General features: G+C 52.4%; 1 protein-coding gene across 2 annotated transcripts in view; it reads right to left on the reverse strand.

Moving 5' to 3' along the window:
- Window positions 1-24,357, reverse strand: part of GPR153 (G protein-coupled receptor 153) — a 36,603-nt gene extending 12,246 nt beyond the window's left edge. The window contains exons 1-3 of one of the 2 annotated variants that reach the window (XM_006262069.4): window positions 24,261-24,357; window positions 4,195-4,730; window positions 1,738-2,167 (exon numbers count right to left, since the gene is read on the reverse strand). In XM_006262069.4, coding sequence (XP_006262131.1) covers window positions 1,738-2,167; window positions 4,195-4,571 — 807 coding nt within the window. In that variant the 5' untranslated portion in view covers window positions 4,572-4,730; window positions 24,261-24,357. Of the gene's footprint in view, window positions 1-1,737; window positions 2,168-4,194; window positions 4,731-23,553; window positions 23,728-24,260 lie in introns of those variants that run through there. The other variant, XM_059716836.1, reaches the window with a different exon arrangement.
- Window positions 24,358-27,562: the final 3,205 nt, after the last annotated feature.

Here is a 27,562-nt window from a genome sequence, read left to right on the forward strand (position 1 = left end):
TTAGCAGTTAATCAGCATTAAACTATCTCTGCCACCATGTATTAGCCTTTAAATTAGAGAAATACTTTGGACCTGGGCTTTCTGGGAGGGTGGGGCGGGGGTATTGCATGAAGAGTCATGCAACACCCCCATCCCACGCACAAGGTCCCACCCACCCCTCTGGATTGCCACTCATCACAGCAGACTATGCTTGATGCTTGCTGGTGACTTCTATCCTATGCAGCCCAACTGAGCCTTCCTGTAATGTATCCCTGGAAATTCTGAATCACAGAATGCAGGGAAAGTGCCTGAGTTCAAGGCTCCCATCTCACAGCCTCCTCCACCCCCTCCACTGCTGTGCTCAGCTGTTCCCTTCATTTCACTTCCCTCTCCCACACATTTCCGAGACCTATTTGGCACAGCTGGGTTGAAGCAGGCGAAGGGAGAGAGCTGGGGTGGCAATGCAGTGCCTGCATCCCTTCATGGGACCCAAGCATGAAAGCGAAGGTCAGGAGCCAGGTGCAGGCCCCAGCCTAGGGGTCATGGACAGAGCTGAGGGTGGCACAGGAAGCCCAGCTGTCTGCACTGTGCCACTGCCCAAGATTTTCAGCCCAATCCCTGAATTCCCACATGTGGAAGAAGAACCCAAGCTGGAACCAGGAAATTTGGTGAGGCCCTCCCTTCAAACAGCCTTCTCCAAATTCCTATGTTTTGGCCAGGAAGTTGTCCCTCTTCACCATGCAAAGCAGGTAGGGATCAGGTCTCACAAGCTGCAGATCATATGGGATTGGCTAGACACCAGGACCAAGGCCCTCTCTGTGCCTCTGTCAGTGCCCAGCGCAGCGCTGGGGGTTCCCATAGCCTGGGGGAGCTCACAGCAAGCACCAATGTAGCACAATGAAGCACAATCCCAGAGAGGCCATTAACAGCCCCTTGCACACAGGTGGGATGACAACACTTTCTTGGGCTTGTATGCTTTGCCCTGGCCCTAGCCCTTCCCAGAACAGCTAGGGGATGCTCGTGCAGTCTCTGCTGTTTAGGAGGAGGCAGGAGGGGCTCCTCATCATTTAGCTCCTGTCCTACGTGATTCTCTTTAGAGACACTGGAAGAAAATCCCATTTGGCTCAATTACATTCTATCTTGCAAGATGCCTGTAGCCCTTGGGACCCAAGGTCTATTTCCCCTAGCAGGGCAGCAGCCCAGCGCAGCAAGGAGGAGAAGCCCTGATGACAGGTCTAGACAGACAAGTCATCGCCAGCCCAGAAACACCCCTCTTCAGAACCTTAACGATGCTGCCCCAGACCACTAGGAGCCGGAGTGGTGTATTGTCCTCAGATGCAATAGAAACAACTCAGCACAAACTGTCAGGGAGAGTAAGAGTGCCACCCTGATGGAAAGCGTGGATCGCATCATGGACCTAAACCAAAACTACAAATCAGTTGCCAGCAGCAGATTTACCGACCGGAAGTTTCACCTTAGATTCTCATAAGCACATTCAAATCTCTCATGGTCACAGCCAGCTCTTTGGAGACAGGCTTTGAACCCCCAGTGACACCAGCAGGACATAGCCACCTATATGCTTGACAATCTGTCCCCATGTGCTCAAACACCAAGTCCACCTGGCAGCTGCTGCTGGTCCTTGGGATCAATCCCTCTAGAAATGATGTTTTTGGACTGCATAAACCATAGCACCCACCCCACGCTCCTGTAGGTGACCCAGAACTACCCCCTTCCTCCTCCCCCTCCATAGGTACTCACCAGGATGGGGAAGCCCATCAGGAAGTCATACACGAACACAATCCCTGTGATAAGGTAGGTGATCTGCAGAGAAGTCTTGAGGGGCTCGGAGCCATCGATGGATGAGCGTCGCTTGCCCTGTGCATCCTCCACCACGATGGTGGGCACGTTGAACTTGTTCTTGTCCACATTGTGACCCATCTGGATGGAAAAGGTCTGGAAGAGGGTGATGCCCATGCAGACAATACCCATCACCACACTGCCACTGATGAGGAGGAGGAAGCACACACCAAAGCCTAGACCAATCTCTGTGACGATGAACCGGCAGTCCCTGGCGTAGAAGCGCTCGGTGGTGTCATGCCATCCCACAGCCGGCAGCGTGGAGAGGATGAAGGATACCATCCAGATCCCCATCACAGTGTGAACAGCTTGTTTCTTGGTATTGCTTAACCTGCAAGGGAGGGGGAAAAGGAGGACAGACTCCCCTTGACACATGCAAGCTGCAAGGCATAGCCCAAGGGCATGGTGTCACAGGCACTGTCAGCCATGTCGCAGAGCCATGCCCCGCCAGACCAAAGCATTTGCAGATATGGCTTGAAGACAGCATGCAGCTACTCCACCAAGAGCAGCATTCAGGGGGCAGAGAAGTGGCCAGACAAAGACTGGCTCCTGGAGACCTGCAAAAAGGGCGGGGAGATGGGGAGCGAGATGTACATTGTGGGGACACGTGGGCTGTCTGCCTTCCCCACCCCTCTCCAAGTACATTCCTCACACAGTCAAGCTGTGCTACCCTCCAGTTCCTAACTGGTAAAAGCCTGCATGCCACCCACCCCCACTTCCTGGGCTAGGATCTCAGCATTGACAACCAGGTCCTTGGCAACTCCCAACTTGTCTGTGTGACTCCCACTTGTTCGGATACCAGTAAAACAACACTTCCGCCTGCAGCTAATAAAGTACTTGACACCACACAAAGGGCCTGTACCCTTCCTGCTGGCTTCCAGGGCCTGGTGGTTTGAAAGAAGGCTGAACCTTGCCATCCGGGTGGTTGGAGCAATCGGCAAAGCCTAGCGTTAAGCTAGGAAGGCATTGTTAGGTCCTTGTAGATTTGGAAATTCTGTCGTATCGTAAAACATAACACTTTGTTTCCTATTTTACAAATATCAGTAGGAGCAGCATATCAGCCATCTGCCCATTACAGGAAGCTTCACGTGAGTGTACAAACAACATCCGTCTCAGCACAGAACCACCAACCCAATGTCATGCAGGTCACCTGAAAGGCAAAGGATAGTGCTGACTGGCCTATTCAGAGCAATGAACTGGAGGGAGACACAGCCAGCATCTTACAAAGCTGAGTATGGTAAGGAGTTTCAGGCAGGCCAAGGCTTGGGCTGGTGTGATTGATGGGTTTCCAAATTTGGGAGCTTTCTAAGGAGTTTTTCCAAGACTGAAGCTCTGCACACAAACCCAGGCAAAAGTATCTCTTTTTTTCTGTTTGCCTGTCAGCTATTTCTCAGTCTATTTATAAATAACTGATCCTGCAGCATCTGAATCCAAATAAAAGGTTAAGGAGAGAAAAGCTAATGAAAGGCATTTGGTTAAAAGGAGATAAAAAAAATGAATTCCAAAAACAGCTCCAGGTGTGTGTGTGCAGGCAGAGAGCACAAGGCAGGAAGCGTACGTCCTTTTTATGTAAACCCCTCCCCATTTAGAAGATGTTTTTGGAAGGTAAACTTGCCAAAGACTGCTGCAACAGTTTGTATGTTTTGTGACCTGCACCACACTCTTTTTGGAGACGGAGTTTTCTTCTCACCCCTGTAAAGCAAGCATGGCAGATGCTTCCTGATGGACTGGCTGGCAACCACACTCGCAGGAAAAAAAATCTGCAATACAGATCACTTTGAAAGGGAATATGTTTAAATGATAGATAACGTGATAAAAGGGAATTAGATCCACAAACATCAGAGAAGGCAGGAGCTTGTATTGAGTGTTTGTGTTTCTGCAGTATTTCAGATGCTCAAAGAATAAAGTTGTAAGGATAATTCATTGATCAAATGGATTTAATAGTCTTCCATCAAATACCAGGTCTGAAAGTGTGCTGTATGTGGCATTATGATGGGATGTTTGTCAATTTAAGGGGGAGCTGTAAAGATTTTTCTGTTCTTGTTCATCTTCCAAGACCCCCAAAATCAGGGATATGGAGCTACAGAACTCTGGACATCATGGCATCTACGTGTCAAATATGTCTCCTTCCTGGGAAGTAACACTGGGATTTCCCAGTTTAAGTCAGAATCATAACTACATTAGTGCTGCGTGCACTGCTCCATGCTAGAGCGAGGTTCTGTCAGAGTTTCACACAGGAGTTGCTCCCAAGTCTCCAGACATGCCTCAGGCCAATATTGGAATACCAGGAATTGCACTTAAAAATGTGACAGAAAAAGAAACCAAACACATTCTTGGGTGAAAGAGAGGGGGGGTTACCTGTAGTTGACTGGCCAGCGGACCATCCACATGCGGTGGTAGGACAGTGAGGTAACTGAGAAGCAGGTGACCAGGGTCAAGGTGTAGAAGGTGGAGACAAAGACCTTGCAGAGGCCCTCGTTCCACTCGTAGTCTGAGTGATGCTTCCGGAGCTGGATCACAGAATACATGGTGACAGGGATGGCAATATTAAGGATGTGCGTCCCGGCCAGGGTGCAGATCAAAAACTCCAGTGGCTTCCATTTCTTCTGCTTGGCGCTCACGCTCAGGATCCCCCAGGTGTTGGTGAGAATTGAGACCCCTGAGCAGACCAGCCAGGCTACTGCATTGTTGTGCAGTCTCTGCTCATCATTCATGGTGGAGGATGAAGGCACCATCAGATGAGATGAGTTGTGGGTGGCATGTAAGGATGGAGGAGGAAAGCAAATACATCCTACAGAACAGCATGAACCATACAGGGGAGTTCGGGCAAGGAGCCACTTCCTCTCACTGCTCAGCGCTGCTAGGCTGCCCAGAGCTCCATGCAACGCCAAGACCTGCAAGGAAATAAATGGAAAATTTGGCAGGTTCAGGGCCTGGCTGAGGTTTCCCCCCTTTGTTTCTAGACCTGTGTGTGTAAGTGTGTATGTATGTGTATGTGTGTGTGCATGAGTGTGTGAATACTGGTCTGATCCTACAGAGGAGCCATCCTGGGCAGAGCAGAGGCATACTGGAGGGCAGCACTGGGACAGTCTCTGTTAAGGTAGAAACTGGCAGGTGGGCAAGGATGAGTGCTGTGACAGCAGGTGAAGGAGAAAATGCCAGAGCAGCAAGGGGAGTTGGGAGGATCTGTATGAGAAGCTAGTGCTGGCGTGTGGGTCTGGCTCTGCACATGGGTGGGGAGAATGAGCATTCAAACTCCATCCCATTGGGCTGTGTAGCTGGAGTACAGCCAGCAGCAGCAGGAAATCATTATGAATCCGTCATCCCAGGAAGCTTCTCTATCTTAAACATCTCTTTTCCAAAGCAAGCAGCCACAGTCACAGCCCAGCAGGAATGGGGACAGTACTTAGCATCTGCAGTGTGTTTCTGAGCTGAGCTGCTTGGCATTTGATTAATTAAAATAAAAAAAAACAGCCCCCAAGTCCTTTGCCGTAGCCTCAGAGGCAGCTTGCCTAGCATCCCCTTCATCCCCCTGCCAGGCTGCCATGCAAACCTTACTCGACCTTCAGGATGTGACATTATCTGTCAAACCATGATTTACTATTTAATCTAAAAGAGGTTTTTGCTGCAGTTACAGGAGCTTGAAAAGAGCAAATGCATTTTTCATTAAACCCTAAGCACCTCTAAGACGCTGGATCCTGAGAGCCACGCACTGCTCCCTCCTTGCTCAGATGAAAGCCAGCACCAGCACTCCCAGGACCCATGAGCAACTGGAAGAGACCATCCCCAGATCCTGCCCATAGTCAGGTTGCACTCCAGAAGCCTAGCATCTCCCCAAGGAGCTCTAGTTCTGCCAGACACTCCTCAGATGCTACAGAAGCCCAGCACTCCCCACCATGCTGCATGTGGAGCACATGGCCAACCAAGGAACAGCTGGGGAGGACTTTCCCCCAAGCCATATGGCCAAGACCTGCTTTGCTAGGAGGAGACTGAAGAGTCTGCAAAAAAGATGTTCAGCCAGCTATCTCCCCTGCATGGGGCAGCCCCCAGACCTCTAAGCTGATGAAGCTGTGCAGTCCCAGAGGCTTGTTGCAGCAACTGTTGGGGGTCGGGACCTGCCCATTTTGGTACTCTTCCACCATTTACCAAGGGAGAGGATAGAGCAAGAGAAGCCTGATGCTGAGAGGCAGAGAACACGAGAGAGACAGTGAAAACAAGGGGCCGGTACAAGCAGGGGGTCCCAGCCTAACAAGGAAGTGGGAGAACATAGAAAAGGGATTGACAGGCCCAGGGCACCTGTTTTATAGGCTGCATCATCATCTTTGCCCTCACCTCTACCTGCTCACCCTGGCAGGACAGCAGAATGGGAGGTGTGGGGGGTGAGGAGGGAGTTGGATTTGACAGCCCCATGTGGAGATGTGGCATAGTGCAGCCTGCTTCTTTCCAACTGCTGTAAGCTGTCCACAGACTCAGGCCAACGCTGCTGCACCTGCCCCAGTGTATACTCAGTACAACTGAGCTCCATCCCCTGGATGAAATGGGCAGTAGCTCTGATTCTGGAGCTTGTCCCCATCTCTGGTTTGCCACTTGCCTTTGGGGTGATACTCATCAGAATTTCTGGGCTCCCCCCGTGGGGCAGGATGGGTTAGGACTTGGAAGGGGCTTCAGCTGGGAGGTGACCATCTCACAGAGCATCTATATCTCATACAAAGCTCCTAGTTTAAATGGCAGTAATGTGTAGAGTGTGTGATGGGTGCCTCGGGAAATCCAAATACATAAATATGTACTAAAAATAGAAATCTCAGCCAGAGCTGCTCTGAGGCTCTGCAGTTCGGCACCATCCCCAAAGGCAGGGGAGAAGTCGGGGGCCATGCAGGAGCAATTTTAAAAGGTTCTAGCTGAAATCCAGCAGCACTGGTTAAAAATAAATGCCACCTACAGCAAACATGTGGCTATTCCTGCTGGGGATACAGCATCCCCAGCAGGAATGCTGACCAGAGAAATCCAGGGCAGCCCAAGGGCCAAAAGGGGAGCACATAAAAAGTGGAAACAGGGAGAAATCACCAAAGACGAATATACCTCCTCTGCTCGTGCTTGTAGGGAGGCAGTTAGATGGGCCAAAGCTACCATGGAGCTGAGGATGGCATCCCAAGTAAAGGACAACAAGAAATTGTTTTTTAGATATATAGGGAGTAAAAGGAAGGCCCAGGGAAGAATAGGACCCCTGCTAAATGGGCAGAAACAATTGGTGACGGACAGGGGGGACAAGGCTGAACTCCTCAACGAGTTCTTTGCCTCAGTGTTCCTAAGTGAGGGGCACGACAAATCTCACACTGCTGTTGTAGAGAGGCAGCAGCAAGGCACCAGACTGCCATGCGTAGACCCTGAGATGGTGCAGAGTCACTTGGAAGAACTGGATGCGTTTAAGTCGGCAGGCCTGGATGAGCTCCATCCAAGGGTGCTGAAGGCACTGGCTGATGTCATTGCACAGCCACTGGCGGGAATATTTGAACGCTTGTGGTGCGCGGGCCAAATCCTGGAGGACTGGAAAAGGGCCAATGTGGTCCCCATTTTCAAGAAGGGGAGGAAGGAGGACCCGGGCAACTATAGGCCAGTCAGTCTCACCTCCATCCTCGGCAAAATCTTTGAAAAAATTATCAAGGCTCACATTTGCAAGAGCCCGGCAGGACAAATTATGCTGAGGGGAAACCAGCACGGGTTCGTAGCAGGCAGATCGTGCCTGACTAATCTGGTCTCTTTTTATGACCAGGTTACGAAACACCTGGACACAGGAGGAGGGGTGAATGCCGTGTACTTAGACTTCAGAAAGGCCTTCGATACGGTATCCCACCCCATACTGGTGAACAAGTTGAGAGGCTGTGACTTGGATGACTACACAGTCCGGTGGGTGGCGAATTGGCTGAAGGGTCGCACCCAGAGAGTCGTGGTGGATGGGTCGGTTTCGACCTGGAAGGGTGTGGGCAGTGGGGTCCCGCAGGGCTCGGTCCTGGGACAGATACTCTTTAGTGTCTTCATCAGTGACTTGGATGAGGGAGTGAAGTGTACTCTGTCCAAGTTTGCAGATGACACAAAGCTATGGGGAGATGTAGACATGCCGGAGGGCAGGGAACAGCTGCAAGCAGACCTGGACAGGTTGGACAAGTGGGCAGAAAACAACAGGATGCAGTTCAACAAGGAGAAATGCAAAGTGCTGCACCTAGGGAGGAAAAATGTCCAGCACACCTACAGCCTAGGGAATGACCTGCTGGGTGGCATGGAAGTGGAAAGGGACCTTGGAGTCCTAGTGGACTCCAAGATGAACATGAGCCGGCAGTGTGACGAGGCCATCAGAAAAGCCAATGGCACTTTATCGTGCATCAGCAGATGCATGATGAATAGATCCAAGGAGGTGATACTTCCCCTCTATCAAGCGCTGGTCAGACCACAGTTGGAGTACTGCGTGCAATTCTGGGCGCCGCACTTCAAGAGGGATGCGGATAACCTGGAGAGGGTCCAGAGAAGGGCCACTCGTATGGTTAAGGGCTTGCAGAACAAGCCCTACGACAAGAGACTAGAGAACCTGGACCTTTTCAGCCTCTGCAAGAGAAGGTTGAGAGGCGACCTTGTGGCTGCCTATAAGTTCAGCACGGGGGCACAGAAGGGAATTGGTGAGGATTTATTCACCAAGGTGCCCCCAGGGGTTACAAGAAATAATGGCCACAAGCTAGTAGAGAGCAGATTTAGATTGGACATTAGGAAGAACTTCTTCACAGTTCGAGTGGCCAAGGTCTGGAATGGGCTCCCAAGGGAGGTGGTGCTCTCCCCTACCCTGGGGGTCTTCAAGAGGAGGTTAGATAGGCATCTAGCTGGGGTCATCTAGACCCAGCACTCTTTCTTGCCTATGCAGGGGGTCGGACTTGATGATCTATTGAGGTCCCTTCCGACCCTATCATCTATGAATCCCCCTTCCCATCTCTCATTCTCCTTTTTCTATTGGACTGTTGTGGCAACCCAAATCATCATCAAGGGGATAAAGTACATTCACCTTAATGCCTTTCCAGTGCTGCCAGCACCAGCCTGAGACTGAACCCTCCAGCTCAGTGTCAGGCTGGTAGCTGAAGGGACTTGCACTCCTTTGCACAAGGGCAAAGCCAGGGTAGGTCCACTCTGCTTGATCTGCTGAAAAGGATATGCAGGACTAGGAGCTGTTGTTAGACCCCTGGCGAATGAGCGCATGCCAGGACATGGGCCACAGGAAGAGCATGAACCCTCCCAGAAGTTCTGTCTCCACATTCTTGCTGTCCCAGCTGCCACGTCCCAGGCCACCTGCAGCCTGCTGGCACACTGCACCTACTCCCCTCAACACTTGGTGCCTGCATCCCCAGCACAGGTGGGACAGCCATATGTCAGCAGTGGGTGGGACCTAGGGCCCACAGTGAGATATCATGGGGAGGGAGGGAGTCAGCATGGACACAGCTCCCTTTCACAAGGGGAAGATGTGCAAAGAGCTCTTGATCTGCTGCCCAGAGGACTTCAAGCCTAGGTACAGGAAATGGCCCTGGGCAAGAGCAGCAGCCTGTGCCCAGGCCTGCAGCTGTGACAGCCTGCTGTGCAGTGGCCCACAAGGGAGGGTTGAAGCTCTGCTATCCCCCCACAGAGAATGATCCTGGCAAGAAGCCTGCAGCAGAGACCAGTACAGGAAAGACTTGGGCTCAGCTTGGATGCTCAGAGGAGGAAGCACTCTGCCAGCATCTGTCACCGCCAGTTTTCTACTGTGGCTGTAGGGTTCTGTCTAGGATGCAGCAGTGGCTGCAGATAACTTCAGCCCTGAACCAGAGGTCTCTACAACTCCATGACAAGAGAACAGCATGGCTGCTCACATTCCCTGATCCTAGTAGCTCAGTGTTTTTCCCCATATAGAGGCAGGGGCAGCCATAACTTGAATAGCCAGACAAGAGTTGTATACCAGCTCCCCAATCTGTTCCCCTCCCCTCCCCCACCTCCATGCCATAGAGCCCCCTTTTCTGGCTTGTGTCTGTTCCCCAAACAAGAGGGAGCTTTGCCTCCAACTGCATAACCCTACTCCCACTATGAAGGCTCCCTCCTACCTCACTCAGGGACGCTCTTGTGAGGGCAGCTCCTGCTAGGCACCCTTCGCCTAGATGGTGAAGAGCCTGCCCCTGCCCCAGCCCCAGCCCGGACTCCTCACATCGTGAACATCAACGGGGCTGAGAGTCATGGTGCAGCCACCTCATGTCCAGGGGAGGCCTACGTAATTTCCCAACTTCTTATTGATGCCAGGTGCTTAGCTGTGATGTTCAGCAAGCCTTGCCTAGGGCTACATAGGCAGTGGAAGGCTGAGGCTAATGGGGCTTAGCTCTCCATCCTAGGCCAGCAAAAGTGGCTCCAGTGTCACTGCAGCACCACGCCCAGCACCCTTCTGCATGCTCCTCCACCACCACAAGCACAACACCAGCACATGCTAGCCCTGGAACGGCCCTGCAGGAGGGGAGGGAGGGGGTCAGGTGGGCATACTTCACACTGCCCAGCCCCCCACAAATAACATTTTTAGTGCCGCTTCTGGGCTGCACCCTCACTATCCCCCTCAGATATGGGCTTATCTCATGGCCCTCCAACCAGCCCCACACAACACTCCTTGCACCCCCTTCACATATTTCCTTCACAGAAGCCATGAGCTGCACCAGACCTTGAGAGGAATCGGGTGGTTGCATCCACTATCCACATACAAGTGGCCTGGGAGAGCTTGTCCGAAGTGCTGACTGAACACTCCACCGGTATCAGGGAGGCATTTTCTGCCTCCAGAATAAATGCTGCACATTACCAAATGCAAACATTTGTTTTAATTTCCCACATTGCATCCAAGGGTAGCAGGCCAGCAGTGATCTGAACTGCAGGTCAGACCCAGAAAATCCATGCAAATGTGTATGTTACTAACACAAGGCCAACTATATTTCTTTGATTGCCACAGAATGTCTGCAACTGTGAGTCAGATAGATCTCAGCCAAGCCGCTGGGAGCCATTGTGGGTTTTCCATCAAGAGAATAAAGGCACTTTATTTTCTTTCTCATAAAATAATTATGGAAAAAAATAAACTGTACAGACTGCTGTGCTGTTTGCAGTACACCACCAAAGCCTACACCCTGGCAATTGTGTGGCATTCAGGGGCAAATTACACCTTGCATTAAACTGCACAAAAGTAAATAGAGAACCCAAGTCAGAACTGCAGAGCCCCAGACATTCAGAGGTTAGCATTACACCAAATGTTTAATCTACACTATCATGCTTCAGTGCTATGACACATAACAGCACTCCATGGAGAAAACTTCCTTTAGCACAATGAGCAAGACAGTGTCTCAAGCCATGATCCCAAAGCTCCCTGTTTTTGTGGCCCTGTACACCATTTGATGGCTTAAGGTGTTGTTGCATGTTACCCTCAGGCCATACTAAAGGCACTTAAAACATGAGGGTCTGCACATTAAAGTGGGTTCCCACTCACGCTAAGTGCTCTCTAAGCATCTCAAAAGTTATGCCACTTCAGGCAAGGAGTATCTTCACGTTGTGGCACCCGGCTTGTGTTACAATAATGTCAGTCCACTCTACAGAGATAAAACAAGCAATTTGCAATCCTCCAGCATCCCAGGATGCCCCATTCCCAGCCTGCCCCACTCCTATCCCTCCTATTCCTGCTCCATGGATGAACTTTCTGCACTCCCAAACTCAGGGAGTGGTACTGGCCCCAATCTAACATCCCCACCCACATCCAGGAGGTGCCACCCTGGCCCATATAGCACCATCTGGGCACCCACTGGCATCCTTATGGTTTGCTGCTGTTGCTCAAGTGCTCCTGTGCCAACATCCCTAACTACCTTTGTTAACTGAATCAAGCCAAAGACTGTCCCCCGTGGATCCCATCAGGCAGGCCTCAAACTGCCTGATGGGAGGTTAGATGGGCATCTGGCTGGGGTCATCTGAACCCAGCACTCTTTCCTGCCTATGCAGGGGGTTGGACTCGATGATCTATTGAGGTCCCATCCGGCCCTAACATCTATGAATCTATGAACTGGACTTGTGGTAAGGTGTTGGATCTCACTGTGATCTGGGGAAAGGAAAGAATCATTGTCACCACTGCCAGGGACACGAAGGGCAACTTGACAGAACCAGGTGGTCTATGAACGTATTGTGGCTCAGGTGGTGGCTCAGGTGCACCAATGAGACTGAATGCAGATTCATATTAAAATCAAGTGCCTGAAATCCCAGTACATTCAGGGCAGGGATGCCAACAAACTCTCAGGTACAGCAAGGATAGCAAAGAGCTACCCCAGATCCTTGAGGAAGACTACACCATGAGTCCCCACCACTCCATGCACTGCACACTCGGGGATTTGGTATGGCACAATAACAACAAAGACAACAACGAAGCAGGCCCCCTGCCACCACCTGATACCAAAACGGCCAGAGACGAGCATGAGGATGGCTGCTTCGTGGACTTCTTTCCAGACAGACTCCAACCTTGTCCCCTACAAACTCAAACCCAGGATGACAGAGAAAATGGGAGAAGCTTGTATAACATCCTCGTCTCACAGACAGACATGGACAATTCAGCATCAACCACTGGTAAATCTCAATGACTGGGGGTGGGAAGGGTGGCTGGTAGTGTGCTTGGAGGAGCAAGGGATACAGGAGCATCTCACGGCTTGGAGACAATTTGAGGCTCTGAGTGTCTCATGGCCTGAGGGTGTTTCTGGGCTCTAGGTGTGATCACCAATGAGGTGGCTAGTCACAGGGGTTGCCATTAGCAATCACCCCAGGTACATGCAGCCCAAACCTGCCCCAGGCAGATGGCCCTGCACCTGACCCCCTGAGCCAAACCCAGTCTCCTCCACATGATCCCAGACCCCCAGCCTTCCCTGGGGTGTGCTGTGCTTTTCACCCAGAGCCAGGCAAAACCCAGGGAAAAGCAGATTTCCCCACTTCGTAAAAGCACCACCAGCTCCTCCCTTGGCCAGGCGGCTTCATGGATGCCATAGCTTTACCTTGAAACCCCCGTGTTCCTGACCTGGGCTTGGTGTAGCCCCAGAGGTGGCTGGCCCCATCCCCTGTGGCTCCACCAATCTCTCCCAACCTGATCCCTGGGCCCCCACCCTTCCCCAGAGTATGCAGCACCTTTTACGGGGAGTCAGGTGAAAGTCATAGGAAAGTTCGATTAAGCATGGTTACCAGCAGCTATCTGAAAATTTCCCATGCTGCCTGGGCCCATTTCCCAAAAGTGCTGCTGGCTCTCCCCTGGCCAGGTGGTGTCATGGTAGCCCTACTTTTCCCACAGAGCCTCCTGTGTGGGTGTGGTGGGGAGATGGGCATAAACATACAGAAATGCACATGCAAAGCATTTTATTTACAGGCACGAGGCCCCGCATTTCCAACCCTGAAAGGCACTCTGCATGTTCTACGGCAGTCCAAGGAAGGGTCTGGCAGTAGGGAATGCTGTCATCTTTTAGGGCAATAGCCAACTCCCTCGCCACAGGGATGCAAGGAGAAACCAGTTTGGGTGGCAGTGAAAAGTGTTCCTCTTCACGGTCCTTTGGAACAGAGCTTCATTACAGAGAGGAGAGCTTGCAAGCCTACAGAGGGCAGAATACTTGCTGTTGGGGAAGGGAACAAGTTCCTACTACTGCAGGACATTATCTATTGCTGATTACATTGACAGGTAGTCTGCCAGAGGTAGGAAGCTGTAATATATGTGCAAGAAGTTTTCTATGGCATTATACATATTCCATGGAATTACCAGCCAGAGAGCTGTCATAACAAACAGCAACCTTCCTTCCTTCCAGGACATGCATTAGCACAATAGCTCATAGAAGCAGCAGAGCATATCTTGTGGGGTCACCACTTGCAAGTTCAAAATGCACTTTGCACTGGAAGGATACTCTTGTCAGGGAGATATTGGGCAGAGAAGCAGTATCCTGAGACAGGGACAAGACAGAGGAGAAGTTACTGGGTTGAAGGGCTTCTACTGGTGAGGGAAGTGGTTGGCAGTGGGTAGCTGAGAGGGTACTTACTATGATGATGATGTTCTATACTAGTCCTGATGTTCCATGAAAATGCTTGGGAAAAGCAAGGCAAGCTGTTTCCCCTCATACTATCTTAAATGTTTGCTACAATTTCAAGGTCTGCCATCAGTGCACTACTGTCTGTACACCTATCAGTGTTTGTGTGGGAATTCATTCAGAATCCACACACATTTTATTGTTTGGAAACAATCTAAAGTACTTTTCTGCTTGTTGCACTCTCTAGAAGTTGCCCCTGTTCAAGAGAGCTTAGGAGGCTCCAGCACAGATGCCACTTCAAGGCCATGAAGGGACAATCCTGCTCAGAAGACGGCCCGTAGCCAAAAATGTCAGCAGGACCACTGCGATCAACTCCTGGAGGACATTGCAGTCATCTGCATGCCAAGCTGACTCCACCAAGTGCTGGCTTTCTGCCTGTGGGCATAGGCAGGACTGGACAGAGGAGCTGCTGAAAACTCAGCTAAATTCTATGGCTCAGGACCATAAGCTGACATCCTTGTTGGCTACTGCTGTGGACTCCTGGAAGTCCTTCCTGACCAGGGTGGGTATCACTGCAGAAAGGGAGGCTACTGCTATGGAAAAGGTGGCTAGTGCTGCAGACGGGTATGTCCGTATACCTGCAGTGAGCAGGAGGCACCTCCAGCTACCTACCCTCCCCTATCTGATCACAGACAATGGCCCCAGCCTCAAGCCGGCACAGGTTACCATATAGACTGGCCTGTAAATGGAAATGCATGGTCCCCTGTGCCCCAGTTTCCCCATCCCAGCCAGCCTTCAACTTCCCCCATCATAAGACTCCATGCCTTGGTTTCCCCATGCCAGCCAGCCCTTGCCTTCCCCCATCACAAAGGCCCCAAATCCCCAGGCCCTCCAAATCTCCCAAATCAGGGGGTGTCAAGCCCAACTGGTTCAATAAAAGATGCTTATTGGGAATGAACCATTCACAACTGCACAGAGCTCCCCTCCCAGCAGGAAGCTCTCACAAGAAGTGGTCAGCCAAGGCCACACTGATCACACTGGCCTGGCTGTGAGTCTGTCTACAATGCTCACTCAACCAGGAGCACCACTTCAGCTCAGGCACCATGCAAAGTGGGTCCACCCAAAGCCATCCAGGAAGGCTTCTCCCTTTCCCTTGCATATATTGTGAAGGATGCAGGTGGTGGCCATGAAGATGGGAACACTCCTCAGCCTGACTTCAAGGCAAACCGCTTGGGACCTCCACCATGCCTTTAGACACCCAAAGGCACACTTTACTACAATCCAGCAGCTGCTCTTCTAGTAACTGAAGCACTTCTTCCTGGAGTGCAGCTAGCCAGTGCTCAGCTTCATGAACCAGGGAAGAAATGGATACACCAGTTCCCTAATGATTGGGGCAGAACAGTAAGCCTAGACAAGTCCATGGTGGGAAGGCTGAGTATGAAACACCCCCCCCCCCCATACACACATACTTCATCATCTCTGGGAAACCAGAGTTCCTGAATACGCAGACATTGTGCACCTCCCCTGACCCCTCAACTTTGATGGTGGTGATGCACCCTTGGTGGTCCATGACTGCCTGAAGTACAATCAAAAAGAACCCCTTGCAGATTATATAATCTGAGGCACAGTGCTGGTAGTTTGCTAACTTCCAGATCATCTTGGCCATGTGTTTCTCAATGGATAAGGGACACTGAAGCCCAAGAACCTGGCACTGAAGCAGAGGGGCCACTTTGGTGCAAAGGTCCATGAATGTGTCACGGGACATCCTAAAGTTCTGCTGCCATGGCACATCATCCCAGGTTCCAAGATGAGCTGCTCCCAGCAGTTCAAGCTCACCAACAGTGCCCAGCATTGAGATAGCATCCAATACTAGGCACACAGTGACAGCTTCCATTGTGTTGTCTTGTGTCCAGCTCCAGGTCTTGTAGGTGCAGCACACCCTGGGGAAGGTTGGGGGGCTAGGATCAAATCAAGAGCACTGGGATTGGGTCATAAGGGGGCTGGTGGAGCTGCCTGGGCTCATCTTGGGGGCTTCATGCAGTCCAGCCCTCTTCTACTCCTCCACCCTCACCCAGGCTGGGAATGCAGGAGGCTCCAGGGGAAAGCTATGGCTCCCATGAAGTTGCCTGACCAGGAGAAGCTGGCAATGCCTTGGGGAAACAGGGCCAGGCAGTGTGGGAAAATGTTTCAATTAATTGTTGGTTACTCTGTTTAACTGAATAATCCCATAGTTTTCACCAGGCCGGGGGAGGGGAGTGGAGTGCAACACACCCCTGGAAAAGCTGGAGAGTTGCTAGGGTAGTTACTAGGGGGCAGGAGGGTAGGATGGATGGATCAGTTTTCACGTGAACCAATTAACCTTTGAATAAGCCATTGAGTACCCTGACTGCCCATTAAACCATACATAATTCCAGCCTTCTCCCACCCCAGGCATCCTGGCTCCTAGCCGTGCCCCTGCTCACCAGCCCTCTAGTGCCAAGTCAGACCTGTGCAAGGTTCTAGCTTAAATACCATGTAACATTTGACAGGTTTAGTACGGCTTAAGTGTAATGTGTAACAACACCCTTTTCTGTTAGGGCTGCTTTAATACTTGAGGGATGGAAGCAGAAAGATGACAGAACAAGGGAAAAGGATTAAAAGCTTCCACACGCATCTGCCAACCTTACTGCCAAACTACATAGCCTGTGATGATGGGCTTGGATGGGAAGCTTGGACAGCGCCTTCATTGTTTCAAGGTTCAGGGGCTGGTAAGAATTAATGCTGCTCCCCCCCCGCAACCTCCTTTCCATTGAAGAACACCACTGAGATCTAGGGAACTGGAGGCCCAGTCTCTGTGGCCTAATGGACTGGTTCTGGAGCTGGGGATTGTCAGTTCCAGTTCCATCTGGGATGAAGCCCTAAACTATTTCAACCTGCCATACAATAATGAGCAGCAGGGGCCAGTTCTCTCTGTAGTGGACACAGCTGTGCTGTTGACATGATGAGAAAACCACAATTGATTCTCCAAACAGTGCTGAAGAATAACTCTGTTCCTCTACCGATCTTGTGACAACGCTGCATCGCTAATGCTCATCCAGCACTTCTCACCTTCTTTATAACTGCCGCTTGGCTATAACAGAAAACTAGAGCTCAGGAGTGCATTGCTGGTTAGGAATGTCCCGTGAGTGGACAAAACTGTAATGATCCCCTGGATATTAGCTAAATGTCTTGCCCTTAACCATACACACAAGTCATTTGGGTTCCAAAGTAACTGATCCCCACATGCTGGGGAAGGGTAGAGGGAGGTGTCATTTTGCTCAGCTAAGCTCTACAAAAGTAGTTTAAATGTGCTCAGACCAACATCCCAACTGCATATGCCTCCTGCTACATTCCTTGTTTTTCAGGCAGTCCGTTTCCCCCCATGAAAAAGGTCAAGAATCCTGCACAAGCAACCACTCCACTTACCAAACCTCATCTATGCAGGCTGTCCCCCAGAACAGGGCATTGTCCCTTTTGCTTGCTCTCACTACCAGCTGCTTCTACCATTGACCCCATGCCCTGGTGCACAGAAAGCCAAGTCCCCTCTCCTGGCTTCCCTCAGCAATCTCCCGTAACAACATCTCTGACTCCTTCCTTACCTCCCCTTTCAAAACAAATGTGGAGGACAACCAATTACAGACTAATATTCAAGAAGCAAGGATCAATAGGAGTTTTATGAGTTTTCCATGTCATTTTCAGAGAAACAAAGCTTTGGCTGCACAATCCTGTAATGCTCAGGAATTTTTCCGTCTCTGGAGATTCTGGTACTTTTGCTGACTAGTGACAAGTAGGATCCAAATGACAGACAGCCAGACCACTCAGGGAGTTGGGGATGGTGCCAGGTTACTGGCCCTATGACCACTGGTTGGTCTAAAAATTATAATCATGCGCTATTGAGGGGAGATGCCCAGGCAGTGATCTCATAAGGCTGGGGGGAGACCAACGAGTAAGGGGACAGTTGCACGTACACAAGTTGGAAAGGTTTGCTCTGTGGAGCCTTTGCCTCCTGGGGCATGGTTCCAGCTCCAAATTTGGGACTGTGCGCGGGTAAAAGCACCCCTTGCTGCCCAGGGGAAAAGTGCTAGTATAGCCCCATGGGTGCTGAATTAACCCCAGGGTCCCACTAATAGCATAGTTCAGCATCAGCTTTATTCTCCACCCTCTCTGTGTAGCGCCTACAGTCTAGAAACTGCTTATCACACATTTTCATAGCATTTGCTATCCAATAGGAAGAGTGCTACAGCAGGGTTAATTGTGCTGTGCAGATGTTTCTATTCAGATGGAAGCCTTGCAGCCCTCAGCTGGCTCCTATCAGATTTTAACCCCTTCCCAGAGCTCAGGACTCTTCCCCTTCCTGCACAGCACTAAGGTGTTCAGGACCACAAAGATCAGGGAGCTTCCAGATGCTGGGCCCTCCAGAGCAGCCTCATTCTGGGATGTGGGCCTTCCTGAGCTGCTAGCAAGCCTCATGACCACAGCAAGATGCCTGGATGGTGACAACTTGACCTGCTGAGTGCCAGTTTCCAGAAAGGAACAGCTCAGAAATTCAATAGTAGCTTCTCCTCTCCTAGCAGGAGCCAAGCAAGAGGCAAGAGACTCATTCCTCTCCCCCAGTGCTGTCACAGGCTTCCACATAGAGCAGCCTTCCCTGGCTGCCTGAGGGGCAGTGCAAAAGGGGGTCTCAGGGCACATGCCTGCTCTCTGGGATCTGTAGCAAGGCCTCTGGCCTTAGCATTCATATGCGTTTCAGTAGCTCCTAAAGGCCCCAGCCAAAGCTGTTTTCTAAGCCAACACAGCAGAGTCAGGGCCTGCTGGCCAACAGCAACACCAGCACCTGGGACAGCTAGACAGACAGACAAAGCAGGGCAAGGCAGGAAGCTTCCCAGGGGCTGCCCTGGCCTGAGCCCAGCAGCACAGCCCTGATTCTGTGCCAAGATATTGATGGGAGACTGACTAGTCTGTGGCTGCCAAACCTGCATCACAGTCATTGTAGCCCATGCCTTCTTGGCTGGCAGTACGGGTGAGCAGCTGTGTTCAGGCCTGCTAGGCAGACAAAATAGCAGGAAGCATGAGGAAGCCCAGCAGCCATTGCCTTCCCTGAGAAACAGGCGTGAAACAGCCGTGACAAGTTTACTTCTTCAGCTGCATGAAGCGAGAGTCCCAGCAACACAACATGCACTTCCCTTTGCCCACTGGTGGAACAGCAAGCAGCTGCATGGTGCCAGGGCAGTACCACAGAACCACATGATGAAAGGGATGGCAGGAGATAATCCCAGAGCAGGAGCCTCACATTGACTTTTATGTGGGTAGCAGACAGAACCATCAATATGGACCAGAGGAAGACAAGAAAAAAACACCACTTTCCTTTAAGCACTCCCCATGTTTCCAGGCTGCTTAGTCAGAAAGTCTTCAAGACTGATACACTCCTTATAAAAAGGATCCCTTTGCTTTTTTGCTGCAATAGTTACCAACAGACCTGCAGTTACTCCATTGCGGCACAGGCCTGCCACCAGCCATATTGCATTAGCTGTGCTACTACATAGTATTCATTGGACATATTTGCTGTTTTTACTGATCTCATTAAATATTTAACTTAAATGATGCCAATATTATCTTTCCCAAAATACACCCTAAAGAGGCAAACAAAACAAAGCTGCCACAGTCAGTTATTCAGGCAGTGTTGTAACGATGGCCAGCAAGAGAAACAACAGGGCCAAGAAGCAGTTTGCCGAATACCTGGAAGCACTTTACAACAATTCAATGTTACTGAAGACCAGCGTCCAGGACCCAGGTCAGACCCTGCACCCATATGCCAGTAGGGGTAACAAATTGAGTTCTGGGGGAGGGCAAGGACATGTGCATGCTAGATCAGACTGGACTCTTGTGGTGGATGTCAACTCCAGCTTCCCTCAGTGATAGCCCTGGCCACAAAGTGCCTTTAATGAGGTGAGTTGGTGGGGCAGGATCCCAGAGGTGCCCAGTGAATCACAGAGAAATGCTTTACTGTTGCTCAAGGTTACTATCCTAGGTCCAGGGCTAGCCTGCTGCAAGGCATCACCTGCACCTGCATTAGAAGCTGGGGACTGTTTCTGCAGGTGTCTAGGGTACTCCAGTTATGCAGCCTGGACCAGTGAACACACAGCCAATGTCAAAGGGGCTCTCCCCTTCTCAGAGCATGTTCCTGACAGCCATCAACATAAACTTGTGCAACATGAATGCCAGAGAACAAAGCATCACCTGAAGGTTGCAACAGACTCCTCGTGGCTATTTACTTTAAACTACTTCCAGTCCAGCCAAAATTGCAGCTAAGCAGCACTGGCATTGACAGCTATTAAGTTTGATCTGACTAAATTGACTAGACACAGCCTCTCTTTCCCTTGGTTCACAGGGGTATAACTAGAGCTAGCGAGTGTGTGGAGATGTCAAAAATACAAGCTCTTTTGGGTTGAGTGGGGGGGGGGGGAAGGGAAAAGCCAGAAGGAAACAAGGAAGAAGTCATCTGAGAAACCACAGGCTTCTAGGAAACAGTTTTGACTCCTCTCAAATGCATGAGGAAAGGCTATGGCCTTTTTTACTGTATGAAAGTTCAATACTCAAAACAGTACACAAGTAGTTGTGCATTTTAATGCAGAGTCCATCGCAGCAGCCTCAAAGCATGGAAACACCTCCAGCACCATCCCCTACAGGCAGCCAGCACTCAAGTGTAGGGCCAAATGTGGATTTATGACACGTTATAACCTGCCTGACATCTGACTTCCCAGGTACCTCTCCACTATTTAACTGCTAGTTCATCCCCCTTCTCCCCACCCTCCCCCTGCAGCCTGTCTGTCACCCACTGACTCCTCAATTTACAACTTCACTGACTGCCTATCTTGCATGCATACCAGCCTCTGGCTTCTTTATTATTCATTCCATCCAGGAAGAGCACACACCAACTGCTGAGATGTCCTCAGCCTGACAAAGAGTTTTTAAACTCGAAACCTTGCTAAAAAAATGTTTTTCCAACTATTTAAGTTGGTCTAATAAAAGATATCAGATTCACCCAAAGAACCTTGTCTGCCTATGTCCTTAGACCAACACAGCTACAACCTACCCCCTGTAGCAGTCCCTTGTATGTTCATTCCCTAACTGAGGGACCAGCAGCACTCAGGGGAGGAACTGCAGGGTTTGATCCACAAGTCTCCCCCAGCACACAGCTGAAGGATGGAGTACACAAACACAGCAAGTAACACAAGTGGTTCTAGAGCAGAGGCCACATGAAAAAACCCATTTTCACTTGAGACAGATTCCATTTCATAAGTGTCCAGATTTCCAACCCCAGCCAGGGGAGAGAAACACCATTCCTAACAGCACAACCATACCCACCAGCTAAAGGCAGCCCTGTTCCTTCCTCACCCGTCCGAGTGTGTGAGGACCTCAATTTGCACATTGAGATGTGTGGAAAGCCCTCTCACATTAGAGGCATGCTAGCAACAGGGAAGAGGTGTCAGAAACAAGGATCCAACAACCTATTCATTCTTTAAAAGAGTGGGAAGGGAGGAGGAGCTCTGCTCTAACCTGCCCTTTAGGCCTCCGGCAGAAAAGCTGCGAATTCGTGTCTGATTACTGGTGACACTTGTGTACAATTGGGGCATTCTGCCACAGATGCACAAGTCACAGCACAGAAAAGATCTTCAGGACTATGGTATCTACGCCCCTGCATCTCATAACCCTGCTCGCTAGGAAAGGCACTGCATTTGCTATGGCAGCCTTCCTTCCTCTCTGTGTCAGCAGAGCCTTGCTGGCTCTTGCTTCCATCTTGGAGCCCTTGCCTGGACCCAGCAGAAGGCACCACTCCACTGCCTTTTCAGACTCAGTCACTGCCTAACTCATGCCAGCCATTGCAGGCATCTTCATTGTTCCAAGGGAACAATCCCAGGATGAATCACAGGCACAGGGGATGAAGTGACCTATTAGATCATCCAGCCCATCTCTGCAGATACAGGATTCTTCTTACTTCTTCCTGTCATCAGGTTTTCTTCTGGTTTAAAGATTCCTCAAGCGGTAGCATTCTCACACTGCCTGCATCTGCTGGTCCACCTCTGCACCACAGTGCAAGAGGTACTGGCAACATCAGAAGCAACTTCAGATGCCGTGCTAAGTCAGATGCCATGCTAAGCAATCTTCTACTAGCATAGGCCTAGAGCTTCTCACAGGTATGCCTTTGCCAAGTCCAGTACCTATACAAGCAATAACAGTATTAATCATGTTAAACACATCCTGAGAAGGAGCTTGAATTCGCTGGCCTCCTGAGGTCCCTGCCAGCCCTGCTTTTCCATGATTCTCTGCATCAGTCCGTGGGCTCATGCATCTTGCCCTCAGGAAGTCTTACCTGATCTTCAAGCTAACCTTCCCTTTCCTGGATTTCCTGCCCTCAATCTAAGCAGACATGATATTACAAGATAATTCATGAGCAGGCTTCCAGGTGCCTGCCTAGGAAGTACTAGCCAGCTGTGCACACTTTGCTGTATTTAACTTCTCCCTCCATCGCACCAGCCCCTAGAGAATCTCTCTGAACTCCTGTCTGACACCCCATATTTTCTCAGTAGCAGGATATCCAGAGCCAAGTGCTCTGTTCCTAATGTGATTACACCAGATTACACCACTTCTTGTTCTCTGGCATGATGCTTACACCTGCTTTCCAAGTTTCTTCCTCCCATTCAACAGAGATTGTCCACATCATCCTCCCCCACCCCCCTTCATTTTCCATCTTTCCATATCCCATCCTCCCATCTCTTTCTCCTCACTGGTGCTCTCAAAGGCTCCCCTTTGCAGCCTGCAATTTCCTGCAGGCGCTTGTGCCTTTCTCCCAGCTCAGGCTTGGCAGGCCGGACACACCCACAGCTACTGCCAGCCGGGGCTCCACCACGTCAGGACCATTCATCAACACTCCCCCTCTACGGCCTTATTTCCAGTGTCCTTGTTGAGCCTACTTGGGCCTAAGCCATGACTAGAGCAAAAGCCAAGCGTCCAGGCACACAGGACACAGCGAAGAGGAGCAGGAAGGGCAGAGGGCAGCGAGAGGGATTCTTTGCCCAGGGAAGGAGGTTCAGGCTCCGTGCACGGTGCTCTCTTCCAGCCTCCAGCGAAAGTTAGTGACTGTCCATATGAACAGGCTCAGAGGAGCCAGAGCGGGAAGAATCTACCCGAGCCCCAGGCCGGCCCCGCGTAGCAAAGCCCCCGCCCCAGTGCCGGTCGCTGTCTGCTCCGAGCGCCTCCGCGGCTGGGGACAAAGCCTGGGGCGCTCCCTCCCCCGGCAAGGCGGGTCGCCCCAGGAGCGGCTCGGCGCCCTCTGGAGGAGAGAAAGCCAGCAGCTTCGGCCGGAGGGGCTCCGCTCCGCTCCGCTCCCCTCGCCAGGCGGCGGCGGCGCCCGCACAGTCCCCGAGCACTGGGCGAAGCGGCGAGGCGAGGCGAGGCGGCTCCCCGGAGCGGAGCGTGCAGCGGCGGGGCGCTGCTCCCCAGCCCGGCGGCAGGCGGGGGAACCCGGGGGAAGGCGCCCGGCTGGAAGCAGATGCCTGCCCGCTCCCCCGCGCACCGGAGGGGCCCGCCCGCCCGCCGCCCCGGGCTCCCCGCCCACCGCTCCGCGGGGTCCTACCTGGCCCGGGCGCGGCGCTGCTCGGGGCCGGCGGAGCCCTCGCGCCCCGGGGTCCCGGCGCGGCCCGGGGACGCATGCCGGGGCCAGGGGAGCGCCGGGGCCGGGGCTCCCGGCTGCGCTGGCTCCGTGCGCCCGGCTCGCCCGCTGCTCCGCGGCTGGGCAGGGAGGCGGGCAGAGCGCATGCTTCCGGCGCAGCCCCCCGCTCCCGGCCCGGCCCTCCCCTCCCCCTGCCCGGCCGCGGCGGGGGCGGTGCGCGGGGATTCCCCGGGGCCGACCCGTCCCCGGGCCCTGCGCGGTTGGGAGGGCGAGTCCCCGTGCCCTGTGGCCGGGGGAGCTCTCCCCTGCGGCCGGGGGACCCTGTCGCCCCGCGGGGGGTCCGGCTGCTCGGCGCCGAGGCGGGGGCGCCGCGGGCCCGGCGGCGGCGCTGGGAACCGAGTACCCCGCGGGGCAGGACGCGGCGCTGCGGCCCAGGCTCCGTGGGCGGCGGCGCCGGGGGTAGCAGCCGGGCGGGCGGGAGGGCGGACACGGGGCAGCTGCGCCTCGACCCTGTGCCCGCGGTGTCAGGGGCCGGGCCGGGTAGCGGGCACAGCGGGCGCTACACGCGCAGTGCAGCCCGCCCCGCCCACGTGCGCTGGCTCCCACCGGGGTGGCAAGGCAGCGGCCCGGCCCCTCCGGCCCTCCCCGCCCACCCCCAGCTCCCCGGGCACCTCCGGACCGCCGAGGCCGGACGAAGCCCCGGGCCGGGCCGGGCCGGTAGTCCTGCATCTCTCCCCAGCGCCCTTCCCTGCCGCGGTGCCAGAGGAAGAGGCTAGGTCGCGCCTCGCGCGGGGCAGCGGGGAGGGCAGAGCTCTCAGCAGCCGGAGGCGGAGGCCGACCCGCCCCTCCGCTGTGCTCCCATCTCCCGCGCCCTGCTCCTTGCCGCCTCCGGAGCTAGCTGTCTGCTGCTTGGCCGCTTCGTGAAGCGATGTGTCACGGCTGCCGCCCCGGGACCCCCCGGCCCCAGCCCCGGCGAGCAGCGCGCAAGACTGCCCGGGCAGGCTCGCGGTTCAGGGCGGGGGGACGGACCTCCGAGCAGCCCTGCGCCTTGGAGCGAGCCCCAGTAAGAGCAGCACGGCACAGGGGAGACGGAAGGGGTAGGAGGACAGTCCGCACTGGGGCACAGGGTCTGGGAAGGACCCAGAAGACTAGCTTGGGTCTGGGAAGGATTAATTAGTCAGGAGCCCTCTGCAAGGGCTATCTTTGGACCTGGTCAGAAGAGACCGGATTATGCACCAAGTGTGGAGGGCTCTAGGATTTTGAAAGGAGGAACAAACCCTGGCCTGGTGCATCATCATAGATAAACACAACATGCATTTTTCACCAGGTAGAAAGAAACTCAAAACTTTACCAAGGCACTAGGGGCCTAGGGCTGTATTACTCAATTTAAGATCTGCAGAAGCAAATACCACTTTATTGGAATGTGCATTCATTTGCTATGTTACATAATGTATAAAAACCACAACCAGCTAGGCAAAAAAGAATCAAAATATGGTTTTTTTGTCCTGTTGTAATTATGGTTAAATGTACACCTCTTTCTGATTCATAAAACAAAACCTAGCCTCAAGCATCCTGACAGGGTATCAAGTGTTTCATTGGAAGTTATTGCCACACCTGTGTTGATGTTCACCAGAATTAATGTTGTTAGCTGGAGTTAACAATCTGCAGGTTGTGAAATAGGAGATATATTACCAGGAGCAGCTAACAGACAGCAGAACTGCAGAAGGATAGCTTGGTTAGTGGAACATCAAGGCCATTAAAAAGGAGATGGTCATTAACATCTGTGGAATGAAGAGTTTTTAGAGGGAAACAAGTGAATCATAATAAGCCATGAAGTCAAGTAGTAACCCCTTCCACTTTAGATGGGTTACCTGGCCACTGAGCTGAGGCTGCCTGCTGGACCACTCATCCTCAACAAATGGTTCCAGGAGCATAGCCAGCACCAGTGAATTTGGGCCAGTGCAAAATTTACCATTCATTTCTCCGTCAAGTGACAGCTGAGGAGCAGGATGGTACCCATCGGGGCTGGGCTCCCAGCACTTTACGGACCTATGTCCAACTATAAAGACCACGTGCAGCATTTGTTGCAGGAAGAGGGACGGAGGAAAAGACTGAAAGGCTTTGCTGGCTCTGGTCCAAGAGGTTCTGTGCTGTGAGCTGGTGGTTTTGCCAGCCAGCAAAGAAGATAGCCTCAAGCCTCAGTCCTTTTAAGGTCCTTTGCTTTATTGTCCACAAAATCATTGCTAAACAAGAGCAAATGGACTGAGAAACACAAGGCCATCGCTCCCAGGGTCTGGCTTCCCTGTGTGCCACAGCCAGGCAGGAAGGAAAAGAAGTAGCCTTTTACCCTAGCCCTTCATGCCCGGCTTCCCCACTAACCCCATACCAACAGCAGTTGGCGGAGGGCACTTAACTATTTTGCTGGTGGAGAGAGACCAAGCCGCAGAGTTTCCTTCTGGCTTCTTGACTTGTGCAGCCCTGGTGTGTCTCACTGTCATTGTACTCCTTCGTTGTACACTGTCATTGTGCCAAGAGGGGAGGGAGCCCCTGATCATCCCGGAGGAGTTAGCTCTGCTGCAGGTTCTGTCTTCTCCCTGCTGCTGTCAGAAGCTGTGGCTGCAGGGAGGTGACAGGAGGAGCGCTGCTGGCAGCAACGAACACATAGGTCTTGGCCAAAGGCACACAGATAGTGAGGTTTCCTTCCCCAGAGACCATGCTGAGAGCTCTCCTGTTTATCTCCACTTTCTACTCTTCTCCCCTTGGTCCCAGTGGAGCCCTGCCACAGCTCAGCGGAGAATGCTGTAGAGTGAGCAGGGGTGCTGCTACCTACCTTGGGGCAGGGCCAGACTTGCAGCACCAAGAGCTCTGCTGCCCCCATGTTAGGGCACAGTCCTGTCTTAAACTGCCCTGTTGGCTAGGTTACCCCAGGGACCAGGCGGGGCCAAAAATAAACTCTGTAGTTCCACTCCGCATTCTCCCTATGCTGAGCAAGGGTGAACTGGACCCAGGCAGGAGAGCCCCACTCCTGATGGCTTTCAACAGAACCACATGTGAGGTGATCTTGTCTTCCTTGTGCCCCCCCCCCCAATCTGTCTGCTTCATCTGTGTGCTTAGTTAGTTATGCTCTGCATAGTGCATATTCATGTTACCACTCCCCTCCCCTAATTAGGTAATTTAAGCTATGACCTTTTCTCTATCTGGTTGTCAAGGCATCACCCTTTGTCTCTGCTGGCAATCACTGTGTTCCAGGCCCTCCAAGTGGTGTCAGTCTGTTGCAAGGAATGGATTCCAAGCAAGTAATGATCCAAATGCTGCTCCATGGTGGATGTGGACAGAGAAGCTGATATCAGTCTTTGTGCATCACCTCAGTCTGCTACAAGATGCAAGCTTGCTCATTTTGCCATCTTCGAGCAAGGCAGAGCAGTTACCCAGCTGGAGATGGAGCCAAACTCTGTCGGAAGACAGCAGATGCTTGAATATTTTAGTGCATGACAATTAAGCCCCTCTGTGCTGGGGGCTACTGGCCTGCATTATCCATGACTGCCCTGGGGAGAGGGGACTCCTACTGCCCCGACATAGTGGGGCAAATAGCACATGCAGTTTTAGTCTCAGCGAGGAGGAGGGCGCAGCGCAGCTTCAGAGCTGGCAAACCAATAGAGCCAGCTGGAGGAGAGCAGTACTTGCAGGCTGGAACGGAAAGCAACTGGCAGACACCATATGCTGAGAAAACCACTCCTCTGCAGACAGCAGTACTCTGCAGTCAGGCACGCACACCAGAATCAAGCACAGTTTAGGAAAAATACATACTGGAGCTTTAAGGTTTTTGCCTAAGGAAGGGCTGAGTGCTGCCTTGCTGTTGCTCCAGCAGCTTGGGCTGGAGGTGGCCAGCCCAGACACTGTCACAGCCTTTTTTGCCAGGGCACCTCTCTTTGTGATGCTATTAGGGCAAGGCAACCCTGGACTGGGGAGCATG

This window comes from Alligator mississippiensis, chromosome 13 (genome assembly GCF_030867095.1).
Source record: "Alligator mississippiensis isolate rAllMis1 chromosome 13, rAllMis1, whole genome shotgun sequence".
Taxonomy (NCBI): Eukaryota; Metazoa; Chordata; order Crocodylia; family Alligatoridae; genus Alligator; species Alligator mississippiensis.